Genomic DNA, 16,887 nt, shown 5'->3' with positions numbered 1-16,887 from the left:
AGGCCAAGTCCCTCACTCTACAGATGAGGCCCTGGGGACAAGATCATTTACTCAATAATATGCTACATGTTAGGAACTGAAAATAATGTTCTGTTTCTGCTCCTAATTCTTCTGAGGAATTGGTTTTGATCATATACCTTCAAAAACAACAAACCAATATTAAACTGGATTTGAATTGTATTTTTGAAAATGTATTTTCTACCTTATTGTCTCAAAATATTTTCAGTCTTCTGGGTTAATGAATAAACGTCCTCATTTGAATACAAAATATTAATGTATTCTTGCTGAGAAGCCATCATGGGAAGATACAGAAGTGACAAATTAATTGAGCATGATAGGATTCTACCGAAGTAAATAATTTTTGAAAGTACTCTATGAAATAAACAGTTGTGTGTTTTCAGTATTCAACCCAAACTAATACTTATTTTGTTGGTTTTATACATTCCTGATTTCTGTGCATTTCTAAGTTTTCTTCTTTATTTCTTTGTAGACAGAATAACCAGAACATTACAAATAATACTGGAGGTTGTACCAGAAGAAGATTGTAATAAATCTTGACTGAATGCATTCCTTATCTCGGCAAGTTGCCCTTGGCCTTGTTTCTGCTCAAGGGCAGAAGAAACATAATACGGATCTTTACTTAATTTTCTGGAAATCCAGAGGATTATAAACTTTGGTAATGGACTAAAGGAGTCAGTTATTCCTATCTATATATTTTAGCATATTAAAACCAGTTTCTAAGAAATTTGGTATAAATCTATGTAGTTGGAGAAAGTTGACATGCAATTGTACCACAAGTTCACATGATTCTTTAGAGTCTTGGATACCTACCTGTTGGGGTTAGGGCAGAAGACTAAGGGAATGGACAATCACTTTAGTAGTTGTTGTCTACAACTTATCGTGACTAAGAACCTTCAAATCGAAGACGGAGATATTTTCTGTATATATGGGTTTTGCAAAAAAATTTTAGATACTGTAGTTAACTGTATTTTGAAAAGTGCTTTCTACTTTTTTGGGAAAAAAGAGCATTAAGTCATCTTTATGGCAAAGAGGAAAAGAAGTTTACTTTACACTGGCATTGTATTTCTTTCCCTAATACAGATACACCCAACTTAGATATCCCTCATCTTTTTAATGGATTATACCCAGAGCATTTTGAACAAAGGGCCTTGAGTAAATACGCCTACTTCTCTTGAGTAGATTAAAGAAGAGTTTCTAGGGGCCATTTGTTATGAGACAAACCCAGGAAATACATTTAGATAAAAATCCTTGAGAATTTATTATCCCAGGATCTTTTCACTCATTATAGGATGGCCCATGGTTATAAGCCATTTTGTTTTCACATCAGTCAATTTGATTAGGAAAGGTTGAAACACTATGACCTTTTCTAGAGCAATAGTCTGTTTGGTATTAAATCCTCTTAAAAAAAATCACCTGTTTCACTACTGATTTACCCTTTGATAAATATGTCTAAATACATGTGTTTTAATATCTTCAAATTGCAATATCAACGTAAGGGAGAAATCACCAGGAAAGAAAACTCTCAAAATATTATGCCCATGACTATACTGGTATCCATATGCAAAGTTGGTAAATCTGATGAACATTTATTAAAATTTCATATCTGTTCTTAACAAGTAATGAATTTTGACAGTTTGTGTATTTTCTTTATACATTTTATATTTTAAAATATCTCTTCAGATAAAATTGCCCAGATCAATTAGGAAAAGGCATATATTTACATAAAAATTGAGGAAGAAATGTCATTGCTAAATAAGATTTATAGCTGATGTTTCCAAAACATTTCCACTACCATACGTAGGCTTTGTCAGAATTTTCCTCACCACAATTATCATTCAGCTTGCTAAATAGATAACTGATAGAAAATTCATTGAAAGAAGCAAATGTGCATGAGTCTGTGTGTTCAGACAGGGGCTGTTAGGCTAAAGTCAGAATTTATTGTGGAATTTTCAAAGAAAAGTAATAGAATGGTGAATTTTGTTAGCTATTATTTATACAATTTGAGATTAAATGTTTAGTCATGGCCAGGGTCTGTTTCATCCTTTAATTTTTGTGCATTTAAAGATGAAAATTTTTGAAAGAATCACATGGATTAAAATCATTTAGAGCAGGTATAGAGTTCACAGAAAATTGCTCAAAGTAGAAACATTTGCTTATAATCATAACTTTGGGCAATTTCAAATAACTAATTTCATTTTTTACTACTGATAACATTTAATATATCTAGCGAAGATTGACATTTTCCCAGTCAAACCTAGAGTTTAGGTCTCCAAGTGAATTCATAAAAATGCCTTACTTTTTCTCTTGGCATATGGGTTTCAAAATTTGATCCCAAGTTCCTATTTCCTTATCCACTGTTCCTTTGTTTACATTTCTCTATGTTGTTAGAAGTAAAAATAAATTTCCTTTATAGCCTATTTTTTACACAGTCAAGGGCCAAAAAATATGAACAAGCAAACTCTTCTTGAGCTTTTTCCTGCCTAGTGAAAAGAATGGTAAAAGTCTCATGGATAGATTTGTGTAGTTTCCTGAGGTTAATGCAATTATATTGATAGCAGCAGATTGGTCTCATTTTTAAAATTTATTTGTTTGTTCTTGGCTTCTAATATCACTTTAAATACATCATTGATCAAGTTAATTAGAATATATATTAATTTTTCTTTCCATCATTTTTAAAAATGATTGTTTGGATTGTCAAATTTCTAATGCCATTTTAACTAGGCAGAAATTCAGTCAATAAGTTAAAAAATAAAAAAGTGATGAGATTAAGTTGTACATCAGCTTATTTTTAGGGTACTTCATGACAAGACATAGGGCTTTTGTAATCAGGGAATCAATGTTCAAAATTTTGGTACAGATTGGTAGCACACAGAGCAGATTCTAGTTCACAAAGTTTCCTTCTCATTTTTCTATATATGTACATTTTTATACCAAGTAAAATTTTTCTCAAATATCTAGAAAGACATATACCATGTTAAATATATATATCAAAGCTATTACATGTGTTTTACATGTACCAGTGTGCAAATTAAAATGTTATGCACATGATATGAATTTATTATAGCACAAAGAGTAAAAGTAGTCAATACGGTTTGACAACTCATATACTATTTTCGTATGTTCTGCTTTTGGGGGCACGTAGAGTCTCAAGTATTTAATTATGATTTACACAGGTCTAGCAAAGACTTCTAAAGCTGAAACACAATTTAACAAAATAGAATAATTCTCCTTAAGCAATTATAAATATTTATGGTAAATATTTTTCTCAAAATGCTGTTTTGATGTCATGTTTTAAGAATTAAATTATTATCCTGCTATTTTCCTTTGATCAAGTGAAGAAAACTAGACTATTAACAAATGGTGATTTGGTCAGCTGGAAGTCGACCTTATTCTTACCTTTCTTCAGGGGACTAAAGGTTTGTGCTAGAAGAAGGATGGCTGACTCCAGTACCAGCCACAAGTCTTAGGTGTTTGCACGCACAATGCAGGTTGCTCCCACCCCTGTTGGCACGATATTAGGACAGCTTATTAGCTTATATTAGTGGTGCGCGGCAGTTTCTCTAGCACTAAAATATGTACCTTGAAACAAATTTCTGAATTGTCTTGTGTATCTGGTAAAAGTATTTCCCCAATTGTTATTTGATACATCAACAGATGTTTAATGTGGATAAAATTAAACAACTCAACAATTCTTCATGAACTGTAATCAGTCTTCGGGAAACTCATTGTAAATCTATATTTATAGATGAATGTAATGCTATGAAAGAGAGCATCTTTGACCTTTCTGTTAAAGTTGAGATATAGGTTATAAAAAGATAGAAAACTGAAGGTCAGAGTAGTATGAAATGAAAGGTGGCATGTAATTGAAGGTAACAATATTTTGCTGTAACTTGTGAAACATGGAGATATATTAAAAATTGTCTGATGTGCAGAGGTGGATATACCAAGAAGCTAATGAAACTTAAGCTTCAGTGTTCCTCACTTAGAAATGTCCCTTCCAAGGTCTTGCATGAGGAATTTTGTATTCATTTCCTTGAAGAAGACAAGTAAGATTGACTATTTCTGTCCCCCTCAAAATCTACATCCACCAGTATGAGTAAGATAAAATAACTCCTGTTAATTTTTTTATTAGAAAAGAAGCATGCAGTATTTTCAGGATATATTTTTAAATAATAAATTTGTAACTTAGTTGAAGAATCTATATTTAACTATAAGTGGTTTTCTCGTAATAGATATTATATGATACATAAGGAGATAGTTTCATCTTGGCCATATCTTGTGTGTCAGGTCTGCATAATTGAAAAAGCAATGAGTGGGATATTGATTGTACCCCTTTTCCTTAATTTGGAAAGAAACAGAGATTTGGGATGTGAATTCAAATGAGTCAAGAAATTTGATTTTATTTTAATGTAATTATGCTTCCTTTTACCTTATTTGAAATGCAGAATGTCATTGCTGATAGTGTTTACAGAGAGTTAAAATTCACTTTCCCAACCAAAGCCTGGAAATAAAGCCTGACACATCATGTCACCAGCAAGAAACTAAGGGTGGATGTAATTTAGAGTAGATGATGATTCACCTTGACAGCTTCTGTTTGCATTATTTGTATAAAGGTAAAATAATTATTACCTAAATATGTATTTTTAATTTAATTTTCCCATAATCAGTATCTTTAATCTATCTCAATATATGTAGTACCTAAAAGTATGACCTCTAGATAGGCAATAATTTGTTTATACTGTACTTACAAGATACTTTAGTAGTCCCAATTTTTAGAGGTAATATTTCCTTCCTTTTGTTATATTTTCAAATTAGTTCATGTCTAAAAATTGATGCTTGGTCTGTTTTTAGATCTCATACAGATTCACAAAGGCATAATCATGGTCTCATGGAAAGTTCAAGAATTATCCAAATAGTGTGAAATGGTGTCTTTCCTTTCAATCTCATAACACTATTAACTTGGGCTTTTTGAACCATTGCCTTTTTTTCTCTAAATGCATCAATGGCTTCCTTTGTTTTATTTTTTTATTTTTTGACATGATGTCCTCAAGATACAAAGTGAGTCTTAATTTGAATTTATACAATTACCTGGATTTTTGTCTGTGTAAATTTGCCATTTAGGTTGACTTTATTGAGAGGTTGGTTTTTCCCCTCCCTTTGTCATCATTGGCTTTAAAATAGAAAGGAAGATGGTTACGGTCTCCAAATAGCTATCTGTTACATGTGTGTATTTTAGTGTGCTTGGATCAAGGGTACATTTATAGTATCAATAACGTCTTTTACTGTTTTATAGATAGCGGTTCTCTCAAGAAACTGGAACATTAGGCATTTGAGAGCCACACAGATGGCTGCACTGGTTTGAAAGTAAACATACTTTTTTCTCCAACACATACACTACTGATGTTTTTTTAAAAAAGTATGACTTTCAAGTGAATTAATTTATTGGTTAGAAGTCCTGCTTGCTGATTCCTTATTACCTCTTGTTGAAACCTCTAAAGGCCATGTTGAAAGTTGGGAGGGAAAAAGAGAAGAATGCAGTTATCTTTTAGAGCAGTGACTGTATTTTGAGCACCTCTGTGCAATGCGGTATTTTGAACATCTTGAGAGAAAACACATTAGGGCTTTGGATGTTACAACTAAACAATTGGTTGGGTTGTGAGCAGTTCTGACTTACACATGAATTGTGAAGTTAGACCTCGCATATTCCTACTAATTGACATTATTAGATACACAGTCATATCACGCAGGGAGGTAATGCAATATGATTACCTGGTCCTAGCTTTGTACTGTCTTATTTCAAATGATTTCTAAGTTGTTGTTTCCTAACATTTCTCCTTCATTCCAAATTTCCATCTGCAGACTAATAAAGTATAGTATAGTCATGTAGAAAAATACTTTGGAGAAAAAAAGAACAGATTGCTTTAAATAAATGCATGCTTATACACTGAAATAGTGAGTATGTGAATAATTTCAAACACTACCACATAGCACTTTTTTATTGCTCTGAAAGCAAAGAACCACCACAAACATAGCTACTATTATCGCACAAACCACTATTCTCCACAAGTTTTAATAGTCTGGGATAATTTTTATCCTTTTAATTTAGTTGGGGAAATTTGTTACCTTAGTAAATATTCCTTAGTGAATATTACTACTACTGCTATAAATCTGGAACTAAACTTTTGATACTTCTATCTTGAATACTGGGTACTGGTTTTGATATTATCCATGTTCAGAGTGTCATCACTTTCCTCTTTTAGGATGTTCCTAAAATCATAGAAATATCACCATATACTTTGCGTTTAAATTTTGGTGATTTTGAACACAGGCATTGAGAAAATATTTCTATATTTTTAATAGATGGATTGTAGCACAATAGAAATGAATTTTCAGTGGTACCTCTCAAAATGTTGAGAACTTTGCAAACCTAAGCATCAGATGTATTGAGTGCATGTCTTAGTACCACAAAATATATTATCTTCTCTCTACACTACACAGGTGAACAAGCATGTGGCTTTGTCTTACTGATGCTAATGTTGGCTACCTGTGGTTTTATAATAAGTGCAAGTCAAAACAAGGCAAGACAAATTGCCTCTTGTACTCAAGTCTTGGTGAACTTAATTTGTCTTACTTTTCTGGCAAGGATTTGGTTCTAAATTTCATAGAACGTATTTCTTACTTATAGAATGGATTATTAGATGGTAGTGATGCACTGGTAGAGATGGTTTGTAGTAATAGACTCAAAATTCATCTCATGGTAAATCCTTTGTCTTTTTATTGTGTGTAAATCTGTATTTACTTTATAAAAGTAAGTATAGAGAGCTTTTTGTTAAAATGGGACATAGTAACAGTAACTTTTTTTCACTTGTCAAGGGGTCTGTGTGTGTATATATTCGTATTAACATATGCATATCTTATATATGAATTTATTTAAGTACTTTTTATGTTCTATGGCAAGCACCAATAATTTGCATTTATGGAAACTATTTAGCCTTGTGGGAAAATGTAAATCAGGTTACTCTCAAGAGTTTTGCTGGCTGCGACATCTTTGATCTATGTAACTTAGAGACCAGATATATCTATTAACTTGGACCCAGAATGCATTTGACATGACCTTGTACATTTGGGGGATATGGTGGGCTTAGTCTGGTGCTCTAAATACAGAAAGAGTGATCCACAATATCCTTGGTCCTAATCTCTGGTGGGGTTTCTTCATCCTATCATTGAATCAAAAGTAAAGGTGATTGGGCATATTTTATTTTTAAAAGTATGTAATGTTTTCTATTGATTGATAAATACTTAAAGAGCAAAATTGTTTCTCCACATCTGCATTTCAACTGTATTGTAAGTACTGAGATATTTAACCATGAAGATATAAACGGTGCAAAGGGACCTTCATTTGTGGATTATGTTGTGTTTCTTAGGGTTCTCTGGCACTGATGCCTGCACCAGCATGTAACATGTGAAATAAAACAGATTCTTCCACAGCTAAATGATTTCCCTCTGGGTAGAGTTCTGGTGCAGCAATCACACTGCCAGATGGTGTTTATGGGCTATTTGTGTACGTGGTAAGATCCTATGAAATAAGTGTGCTTTCATCTGATGGAAACTTTTTATGCATATGCTTTTGTATGGAATAACATTTTGGTGCAATATGATGTCACTCAACTTTGTATTGAATTTAATAGACTGTATTTTTGTACATAATATGTATACCTGTCATACTTCTAGTTGCTTCAGCCTTTGTGTATCTGTTTTTGTACATGTTTTTACTTGAAAAATATTTTAAATGAACGTTTGAAATAAACATTTGTGTAGTTTACATAAAAAGTCACGTTTTCTTTTTTGATAGCATACGTTCCATTAAATTGAAGGCCTTGGTTTTAATGACTGGATTTATCTATCATTGGTTTTGTAAATTTGGTGGAGCATCCCATGTAACATAAATTTCCCATACTAAACAATGAAAGTGGTGGCAAACTTGGTGTCCTATAAATTCTCTTCTTCCTCAGGGCTCACGTTCATCTGCCCCCGTCTGAAATACTGAGCTCCTTCTCTATTTCCACCTGTCCTAGTTCGCTGTCTTCTCATCTCTCGCCTGTAAACAAGAGTCTTGCCTCACCTCTCTCTAATTCAGCCTCCACATATTTCCCCAGAATGTTCTTTCTGAAACAGAAATAAGGTCAAAATCTTTGATGGTTTCACTTTTATCTGTACAAAATCCAAACTCCTCAACATAAAATATAGGGCTTTCACTATCGATTTCCTTTTATTTCTCCAATAACAAATAACCACTTTCACTTTCACTGCAGCCATATTAAATTTGTTTTAATAGTTCAAAAAATAAAAGATGCCACTATTTCATTTTACAGACTGTAGAGTCTTACAGGAGTTATATTTTCTTCTCCCACTGCTGTTCTCTCACTCCACACATAATAAACTTGTACCTTCCATTCAACTTCGAATTCAAAAGTCCCTTCTTTCAGAAACTTTCCTCAACCTGGTTCAGGACTTGATCCCTGAACTTCTCCAACATCTGGGGCACACCTTTTTTGTAGAATTCAATATTCATCATTGTAGTTGATTTCCTTGGCTCTTGTCACTACTGGATTTGCAGATTTTGTCTTTCATTGGTTTTAGCATAGTAGGTACTCATTCTGATTATGAACACAAATTGAATAAGTGAATGAATATGAATGATTTTTATTCAATAGTTTTCTTGATAAGTTTTTCTTATATAACCTCTTTTGTAACTTCTAAATTTAAGCAACTATTAGATTCCATGGAAATGGAACCTCTGTGAAACTTCTTAACTTCAGAATAGAAGCACACTGACTGGGGAGTCTATCTTTCTCTGTTTCCTTGCCTCCCTCCAGTTCATGTCAGTAGATGGTTCTTGATGGAGGAGACTGTAGTCAAACTATTATGAATTCTTCCAGTGAAAAGACGTTTCAGTTCTTGCATATTTAAAAAGATATACTTTTTGTAATAATATGTTGAAAAAATTAAGAATTGTTTGAAATGAGAGCAAAAGGAAACCCAAATTTTGGATGCCCAGACTTCACTTTGAAATAGAAATGGGAGCTTGAATGACAATTTTCCCCGATAAAATGTTTTGGGAAGAAAATAAAAAAGGGAAGTAATAACTTGAGCATGTGTAAAATTTATACAATTTTGTAAAGAAATCCAAACCATGTGATATGTAGATACACTTATTTTGAAATCAATGAATATGACTGGACATGTGTTTAATGACAGTATGTGAAAAAAATTAGGTGATACCTAATGTCTAATAAATTGTTTTAAAACTATTATTAGTATCTTAAACATGCTGGTTTAGGTTCACAAAGGCTTGTACAGATTTAACTCATCTAATAATTTTCCATTTGAATTTTTACACTGACTAATGTAAAGACTTGAGATGATTGCATGCTGGAGGTGGGTTGGGCTGGCAGTGGGTATATATGTAATGTTGCTTTTGCCTCCACATGTCCTGGAAATTAAATTGCAGACTCTCTAGAGATACGGCTTTGAAGGTCAGGTCTCCATAACCATCTTACTATTTTTATGGTCTTAAGCTTGAGAAAACCTGGTCACCAGAGGGCACTGCCTAAAACTATGATCTAAAAATGTTTGATGTTTGAAAGAATTCAAAAATAAAAAAAATATAATTAGGATTCCATGCCCTTTAAAATTCTAGCCACAAAGATTTATAATCTCTGAAAGGCATAAAAAGATTTTGGCAGTGTTAGTGCAGGCTAACACTACAAACATTGAAATACCCTCCAGCTACAATAAATTCACTTAGTAAGTATATATGAATATAACCCTAAAAAATGTATGGGCAAGCCAGTTATTTTCTCTCATTTTCATTTTTCTTCAAAACAAGAGAAACTAATCTTACCTTTATCGTAGTAATTAGCATTATAATTACATAGCATGTCATTATTATCATGTATTCTGTTTCTTGAAATCCAGACACCATAAAAATTTCTTTCATATTAAACTTACTTTTTTACTCCCACATAGCCATGTTCCTTTCACAATTTGTTAGTCAATGATCTAAAGTCAGATTTGACTTATTTATTTGATTTGTCCAAAATTCACCTAGTATCTCACCTATGCCAGACAATATGGTGGGTGCTGGAGATGCAATGGCTAATAGTTCAGGAAATGCCACTGCTTCATGGATTTACCACAGTGTTGGGAGATAGCGTTTATTTATTAATCACCCAAATGTATAGTTTCAGTTGGGATAATTCTCAAGTGCCATGAGATGGTAGAACCAGGGATACATGATTTGTACTGGAAGGTTGAGGAAGGCTGATGTTGTAGGATGGGTGCATGTCAACCAGTTAAAGAGGATGCAGGGCAAGAAGCATCACAGGGAAAGTGAACAGTGTGACAAGGTCCCTGAGCCATGAAAACCATGGCTTGTTAATAAATTAAAGACCAGTGTGACTAGAGCACTGGAACAAATTACAGAATCTGCCTCTAGAGAGGAAGGACTATGGGGGACAAATTAGGCCATGTTCAAGGTCTTGGTCTTTACCTTTTATAGTGAAATAAATAATAGTAAATAATGATTTGAATTTTACTTCTTTTTATTATCCTTACAATTCACCTAATTAGTTCATACTAGCTAAAGTGTTTGCAAACTGTGCAAAAGGCTTAGAGCATATATATGGAAGGGAAAATAGTCAAAGGGATTATATAATCAATGAAAGTGGGAAATCTTGTTTCTAGGCATTTTACCATTGTCCCTCCTTTTTAGCCTGTTTTTCCTCCTCTTTTCCAAGTTATATCGCATAGGATATACATTGTTTAGTGCTTGCCAATTATCATCAGTAAGATGGTTTGTGATTTCTTTTTGAGAAACATTCTTCTGGTACTTTAATTTTTAAACATAATCATGTTTAACATAAATAATTTGCCCACATGAAAATAATAAACTAAAACTAACTTGCTGACTTATTATTAACAGTTATGGTCTCACAAGTAAAGGCCTGATCCCTTTGACTTTAATGGTTTAATATGAAAGTTTCAGTACAATAAAATGATTTGAAAATTTTTCAGAGTTTGTAGAAATTCAGAGAATAAATCAGTTTTTTCATCTCTTCATAATTCATAATGGAAAAAAATGGCTCTTCTAACAAGGGAACAAGAATTTTGTTTAAGGAATAAGGAAACTAAAGAAAGAAAATATTGTTTGAGATTATTATAGAGCATTTCATGGAAAACAAGGGATTTTCTGATATTGTTTTTTCATACCCAGACATTTCTTATCTGAATTCCCATTACCAGATGTTTCTTTATGCATTTATAGTGATATATTGATTTCCTTAAAAGAATAATTTGGAATCATCCACATGTGCCTAAGGATAAGAAAAGGTTACTGTAGAAAGTCTATGATTATTAGTAAGACACTTTCTCAAATTCAAGTTCTCAGATTTCACTGAGACTATTGAATCAAAGGACTGAAAGGGCAGAAGAAATTGAACAATGGTTCAATTTTGCAATAGATGCTATTTATCATTTTTAGTAAATTATTAGCCATGTGCATTGTGTTGACTACTGCTCTCCATTCTCTATGAAGAAGACAGATGACAAGTCTTATTCCCATTTTTGGATCAAGAAAATGGGTCCAAAATAGCTAAAATGGCTTGCCTAGAGTAACTGAGAAAGTTGAAGAGTTCAGAGTATAAATTCTCATTCTCAAATCACTCTTAAACTCTAGACTATTGAATCAAGCTATCTGTGATGGTTAGGTTCATATGTCATCTTGACCAGGAAATGATGCTAGGTGTCTGGTCAAGCAAGCACTGGCCTAACTATTACTGCATGGACATTTGTGGCTGGTTGCTGCAGCTGTGACTGATTACATCAGTGAAGAGCGTGTCTTTCACAATGAGAGAATTCAATCAGCTGGATTTAATCCAATCAGTTGACGACTTTAAGTGAGGCAGATAGAAGATCTTCACTTCTTCGGCTAGCCAGCAAAGCATTTCCTTAGTTCATCGGACACCTTCTTCAGAGTTGCCAATTCGATGCCTGAGGAGTTCATCTAACACCTTCATTGGAGTTGCCAGTTTGCTGCCTGACCTACAGAATTTGGACTCGTGCATACCCACAGTTGCATGAGAAACTTTTATAAAATCTTATATTTATAGATATCTCTTGTTGATTCTGTATCCCTAGAGAACCCTAACAAATACTACTTGGTACCAGGAGTGGTTCTTGAGAAACAGAATCTTAAAATGGGTTTTTACAATTTGTTTTCTACTCTGATTAGATTCAAAGGAACTAATGACTCCATTTCCAATAATCAAGATGGCACTGACAGCCCATGGTGTGAGTTGGCATTGGAGATATGCAAAATATCACCATTTGATTCTCCTAATCATACTCTTGTACGAGGCAAGGCTCTGGGTAACAGTGTTTTTGACACCTTAACAGAGTTTTTCAGAGTTAAGAGGTGTAACGATGTTGGCTGGTTTGCTCTTAGATACACTGGATACCGTTATAAGAGAAAGGGATGAGCTAAAGTCTTCAAATTTGAAACTTAAGTGCCATATGACAGATAGAAAGGTTTCCATGTGTGCCCTGAAAGAAAATCTTATTTTCTGTGGCTGCAGACTTGAGATTTCTGAAAACAAGACCCAGAGTCCCATTGTGGGAGTAGCAGATTTACAACATAAACTAAAATCTTAACCTCTCAGGGTGTCTGCTGTTAAAGTGAAGGCATTGATTGGAAAAGAATGAGATTCTGAAACTTGGGTTGGGGACTATGGATTAATACTAATGGCATTGAGGGCATTGGAACTTTGGATTCTGTTGAGTCTTTGTTAGATATATTTGTAATTGTATGTCCTGAGGAAACAGCCCCCCCACCTCCAGTCTGCCATGAGGAGACAGTTACCCAACCTACAGCCTGCTTTAAGGAAATACTTCCTGACCTCCAGTCTGCCCTGAGGAGTCTGCCATCCATCCTCCATCTGAAGAGATTAACTCTTCAGTTAATGCTAAACCTGTAATCACCTTCCCTCAAGAAGCAGCCCTCACTCCTCTGTCTGGAGAGATTAATCTTGTTTCACCAGATGAAACTGCCATGGAATGTCCTGAGGTAAAAGGCTTGAGGGATAGTTCTAATTATTTTCATGACCCACCCCCACTACCAGTCTTTGCTTCAAGACTTATAACTAGACTAAATTCCCAACAGGCCCCAAAGGGTGAGGTACAAAGTATGACCCATGAGGAAGCATGCTATACTCCAAAAGAATTGTATGAGTTTTCCAATTTATACAGACAGAAATCAGGGGAATATTCATGGGAATGGATATTAAATGTGTAGGATAATGGTGGAAGGAATATAAAGTTGGATCAGGTGGAATTTATTGATATGGGCCCACTAAGCAGAGATTCTGCATTCAATGTTGTAGCTTGAGGCGTTAGAAAGGGCATTAACAGTTTGTTTGGGTGATTGGCTGAAATGTGGATCAAAAGGTAGCTGACATTACCTGTGGTTGAAATGCCAGATCTGCCCTGGTATAATGTAGAGGAGAGGATTCAAAGGCTTAGAGAGATTGGAATGTTAGAGTGGATTTATCAAGGAAGACCTGCTCACACAGCCTGGAATGTCCAGAGGACAAACCTTTTACCAGGACTGTGAAGAATAAATTTGTGAGACTAGCTCTGTCATCCCTGAAGAGCACTGAGGTTGCCCTTCTCTGTAGGTCAGATATTACTGTGGGAACTACTATCACTGAGCTGGAATCTTTAAAAACAATGGGGATAATTGGATCCTGAGTCAGAGACTTATGGTGTTGGCTAGTAGATCATGGAGTACCTAGAAGCAAAATAGATGGGCAGTCTACTAAATTCTTGTTTGAGCTGTCTAAGCAGAATTCTAGGTCAAGTGAACAAAAGTCTATCTTGAATTACAAAAAAACAGAGAGTCACAGCCCCTTAATCAATTCACAGACTTGAGACAGTTTACGGATCCAGAGCCCCTTGAATGAGGGGAAGGCTGGGTACCCTTGGGGAACGACCCTGTTACACTGCCAAAAACTTATCCTGTTAATCTTCTTCCCAGCCTACCCTTTAGCAGGGTAACTGTGCATTGGGGAAAAGGAAATGATCAGATATTTTGGGGATTATTAGACACTGGTTCAGAAGTGACATTAATTCCAGGAGACCCAAAACATCACTCTGGTCCACCAGTCAGAGTTTATAGAGACAGAATGCTTAACCATGGGCCACCAAGTTACCATGAGACCTGAATTACCTATCATGAGCTGGGTGTTGTCTGACCTGCCAAGCCATAAAGTTGGGCATGCACAGCAACACTCCATTATAAAATGGAAAAGATATATACAAGACAGAGCTCGAGCAGGTGCTGAAGGCACAAGTTACATAAGGAAGTGTCCCAAATGCCCATGGCCCTCGCTCCTGTCACCTTACTTTCTCTTCCACAGCCCGTAACTATGACATTTTGGGGAATTCCTTACAATCAGTTGACTGAGGAAGAGAAAACTCGGACCTGGTTTACAGATGGTTCTGCATGATATGCAGGCACCACCTGAAAGTGGACAGCTATAGTACTGCAGCCCCTTTCTGGGATGTCCCTGAAGGACAGTGGTGAGGGGAAATCCTTCCAGTGGGTGGACCTTTGAGCAGTGCACCTAGTTGTTCACTTTGCTTGGAGAAGAACTGGCCAGAGGTGCATTTATATACTGATTCACAGACTGTTGCTAATGGTGTGGCTGGATGGTCAGGGATTTGGAAGGAACATGATTGGAAAATTGGTAACAAAGAAGTCTGGGGAAGAGGTATGTGGATAGACCTTGCTGAGTGGGCAAAAAACATTAAGATATTTGTGTCCCATATGAATGCTCAACAGAGGGTGACTTCAGCAGTAGAAGATTTTCATAATCAAGTGGATAAGATGACCCATTTGATGGATACCAATCAGCCTCTTTCCCCAGCCACTCTTGTCATTGCCCAATGGGCTCATGAACAAAGTGGTCATGGTGGTAGGGATAGAGGTTATGCATGGGCTCAGCAACATGGACTTCCACTCACCAAGGCTGACCTGGCCACAGCCACTGCTGAGTGTCCAATTTGCCAGCAGCAGAGACCCACACTCAGTCCCCGATATGGCACATTCCTCGGGGTGATCAGCCTGCTACCTGGTGGCAGGTTGATTACATTGGACCACTTCCATCATGGAAGGGGCAGCAGTTTGTTCTTACTGGAATAGTCACATACTCTGGATATGGGTTTGCCTTCTTTGCACAAAATGCTTCTGCCAAAACTACTATCTGTGGACTTACAGAATGCCTTATCCACTGTTGTGGTATTCCACAGAACATTGCTTCTGACCAAGGAACCCACTTCACAGCAAATGAAGTGAGGGAATGGGCACATGCTCATGGAATTCTTTGGTTTTACCATGTTCCTCGTCATCCAGAGGCAGCTGGGTTGATAGAATGGTGGAATGGCCTGTTGAAGGCTCAATTACAGTGCCAACTAGGTGGCAATACCTTGCAGGGCTGGGGCAATGTTCTCTAGGAGGCTGTGTATGCTCTGAATCAGTGTCCACTCTATGGTGCTGTTTCTCCCATAGCCAGGACTCATGGGTCCAGGAATCAAGGGGTGGAAATAGGAGTGGCACCACTCACTATCACTCCTAGTGATCCACCAGGAAAATTTGTGCTTCCTGTCCCTGCAAGTTTAAGCTCTGCTGGTCTACAAGTCTTAGTTCCAAAAGGGGGAGTGCTTCAACCAGGAAACACAACAATAATTCCATTGCACTGGAAGTTAAGACTGCCACCTGGCCACTTTGGGCTTCTTATGCCTCTGAATCAGCAGGCAAGGAAGAGGAATACTCTACTGGCTGGGGTGATTGATCCTGACTATCAAGGGGAACTAGCACTGCAACTACACAATGGAGGTAAAGAAGTGTTTCCCTGGAATACAGGAGATCCCTTAGGGCATCTCTTAATACTATCATGCCCTGTGATTAAAGTCAATGGAAACCTGCAACAACCCAATCCAAGCAGGACTACCAATAGCCAAGAAACTTCAGGAATGAAGGTTTGGGACACCTCTTCAGGCAAAGAACCGCAGCCAGCTGAAATGCTTGCTGAGGGTAAAGGGAACATGCAATGGGTAGTAGAAGAAGGTAATGATAAATATGAACTAAGACCATGTCACCAGTTACAAAAATGAGGACTATGATTGCATGAATATTTCCTCCTTGTTTTATTATGAGTATGTTTGTATTGGTCAGTAAAGCAAATATATTTGCTTTCTTTTCTATCTTATCCCCTTATCATATGACAAAAGCTGTATTGTTCATTTCACAGTATTTAAGTTAAAGGAAATTAAGTTTAAGAGTCAATGTCACCCAAGGACCTGCACCCCATTCTGGAGATAATTAGTGCATTTCCGGTTATACTCAGGACAGCTGAATATTGTTGGGCAAAATATGCCTGTTATTATTCTCTGCTTAGAGATAAAGTATGGTTTAGGATGATGTGTATAACTGCGAAGTTGACAAGGGGTGGACTGTGATGGTTAGGTGCATATGCCTACTTGGCCAGGTGATGTTGTCCACGTGACTGGTCAAGCAAGCACTTGCTTAACTATTTTTGCAAGGACATTTGTGGCTGGTTAATAAACCAGGAAGCTGGTTTATTAAATCAGAATTTACTGTAGCTGTGACTGATTATATCAATGAAGGGCATGTCTTCTACAATGAGAGAATTCAATCAGCTGGATTTTATCCAATCAGTTGAAGACTTTTAAGGAAGATAGGGAGAGGACCTTCACTTCTTGTTTGGCTAACCAGTGAAGTGTTTCCTG

At 35.9% G+C, this 16,887-nt stretch overlaps 1 protein-coding gene across 2 annotated transcripts in view; it reads left to right on the top strand.

The window, feature by feature from the left end:
• SLC7A11 (solute carrier family 7 member 11) overlaps positions 1-1,641 on the top strand; it is a 63,627-nt gene extending 61,986 nt beyond the window's left edge. For both annotated transcript variants that reach the window (XR_005215960.1, XM_037830673.1), the window contains one exon: positions 491-1,641. Coding sequence is in view for 1 of the 2 variants with exons in the window: in XM_037830673.1 (XP_037686601.1) it covers positions 491-558 (68 nt within the window). In the remaining variant the exon portion in view is untranslated. The remainder of the gene's footprint in view (positions 1-490) is intronic.
• Positions 1,642-16,887: the final 15,246 nt, after the last annotated feature.

Source organism: Choloepus didactylus, chromosome 3, assembly GCF_015220235.1.
Source record: "Choloepus didactylus isolate mChoDid1 chromosome 3, mChoDid1.pri, whole genome shotgun sequence".
Classification (NCBI taxonomy): Eukaryota; Metazoa; Chordata; class Mammalia; order Pilosa; family Megalonychidae; genus Choloepus; species Choloepus didactylus.
This window is presented reverse-complemented; position numbering and strand designations above follow the sequence as displayed.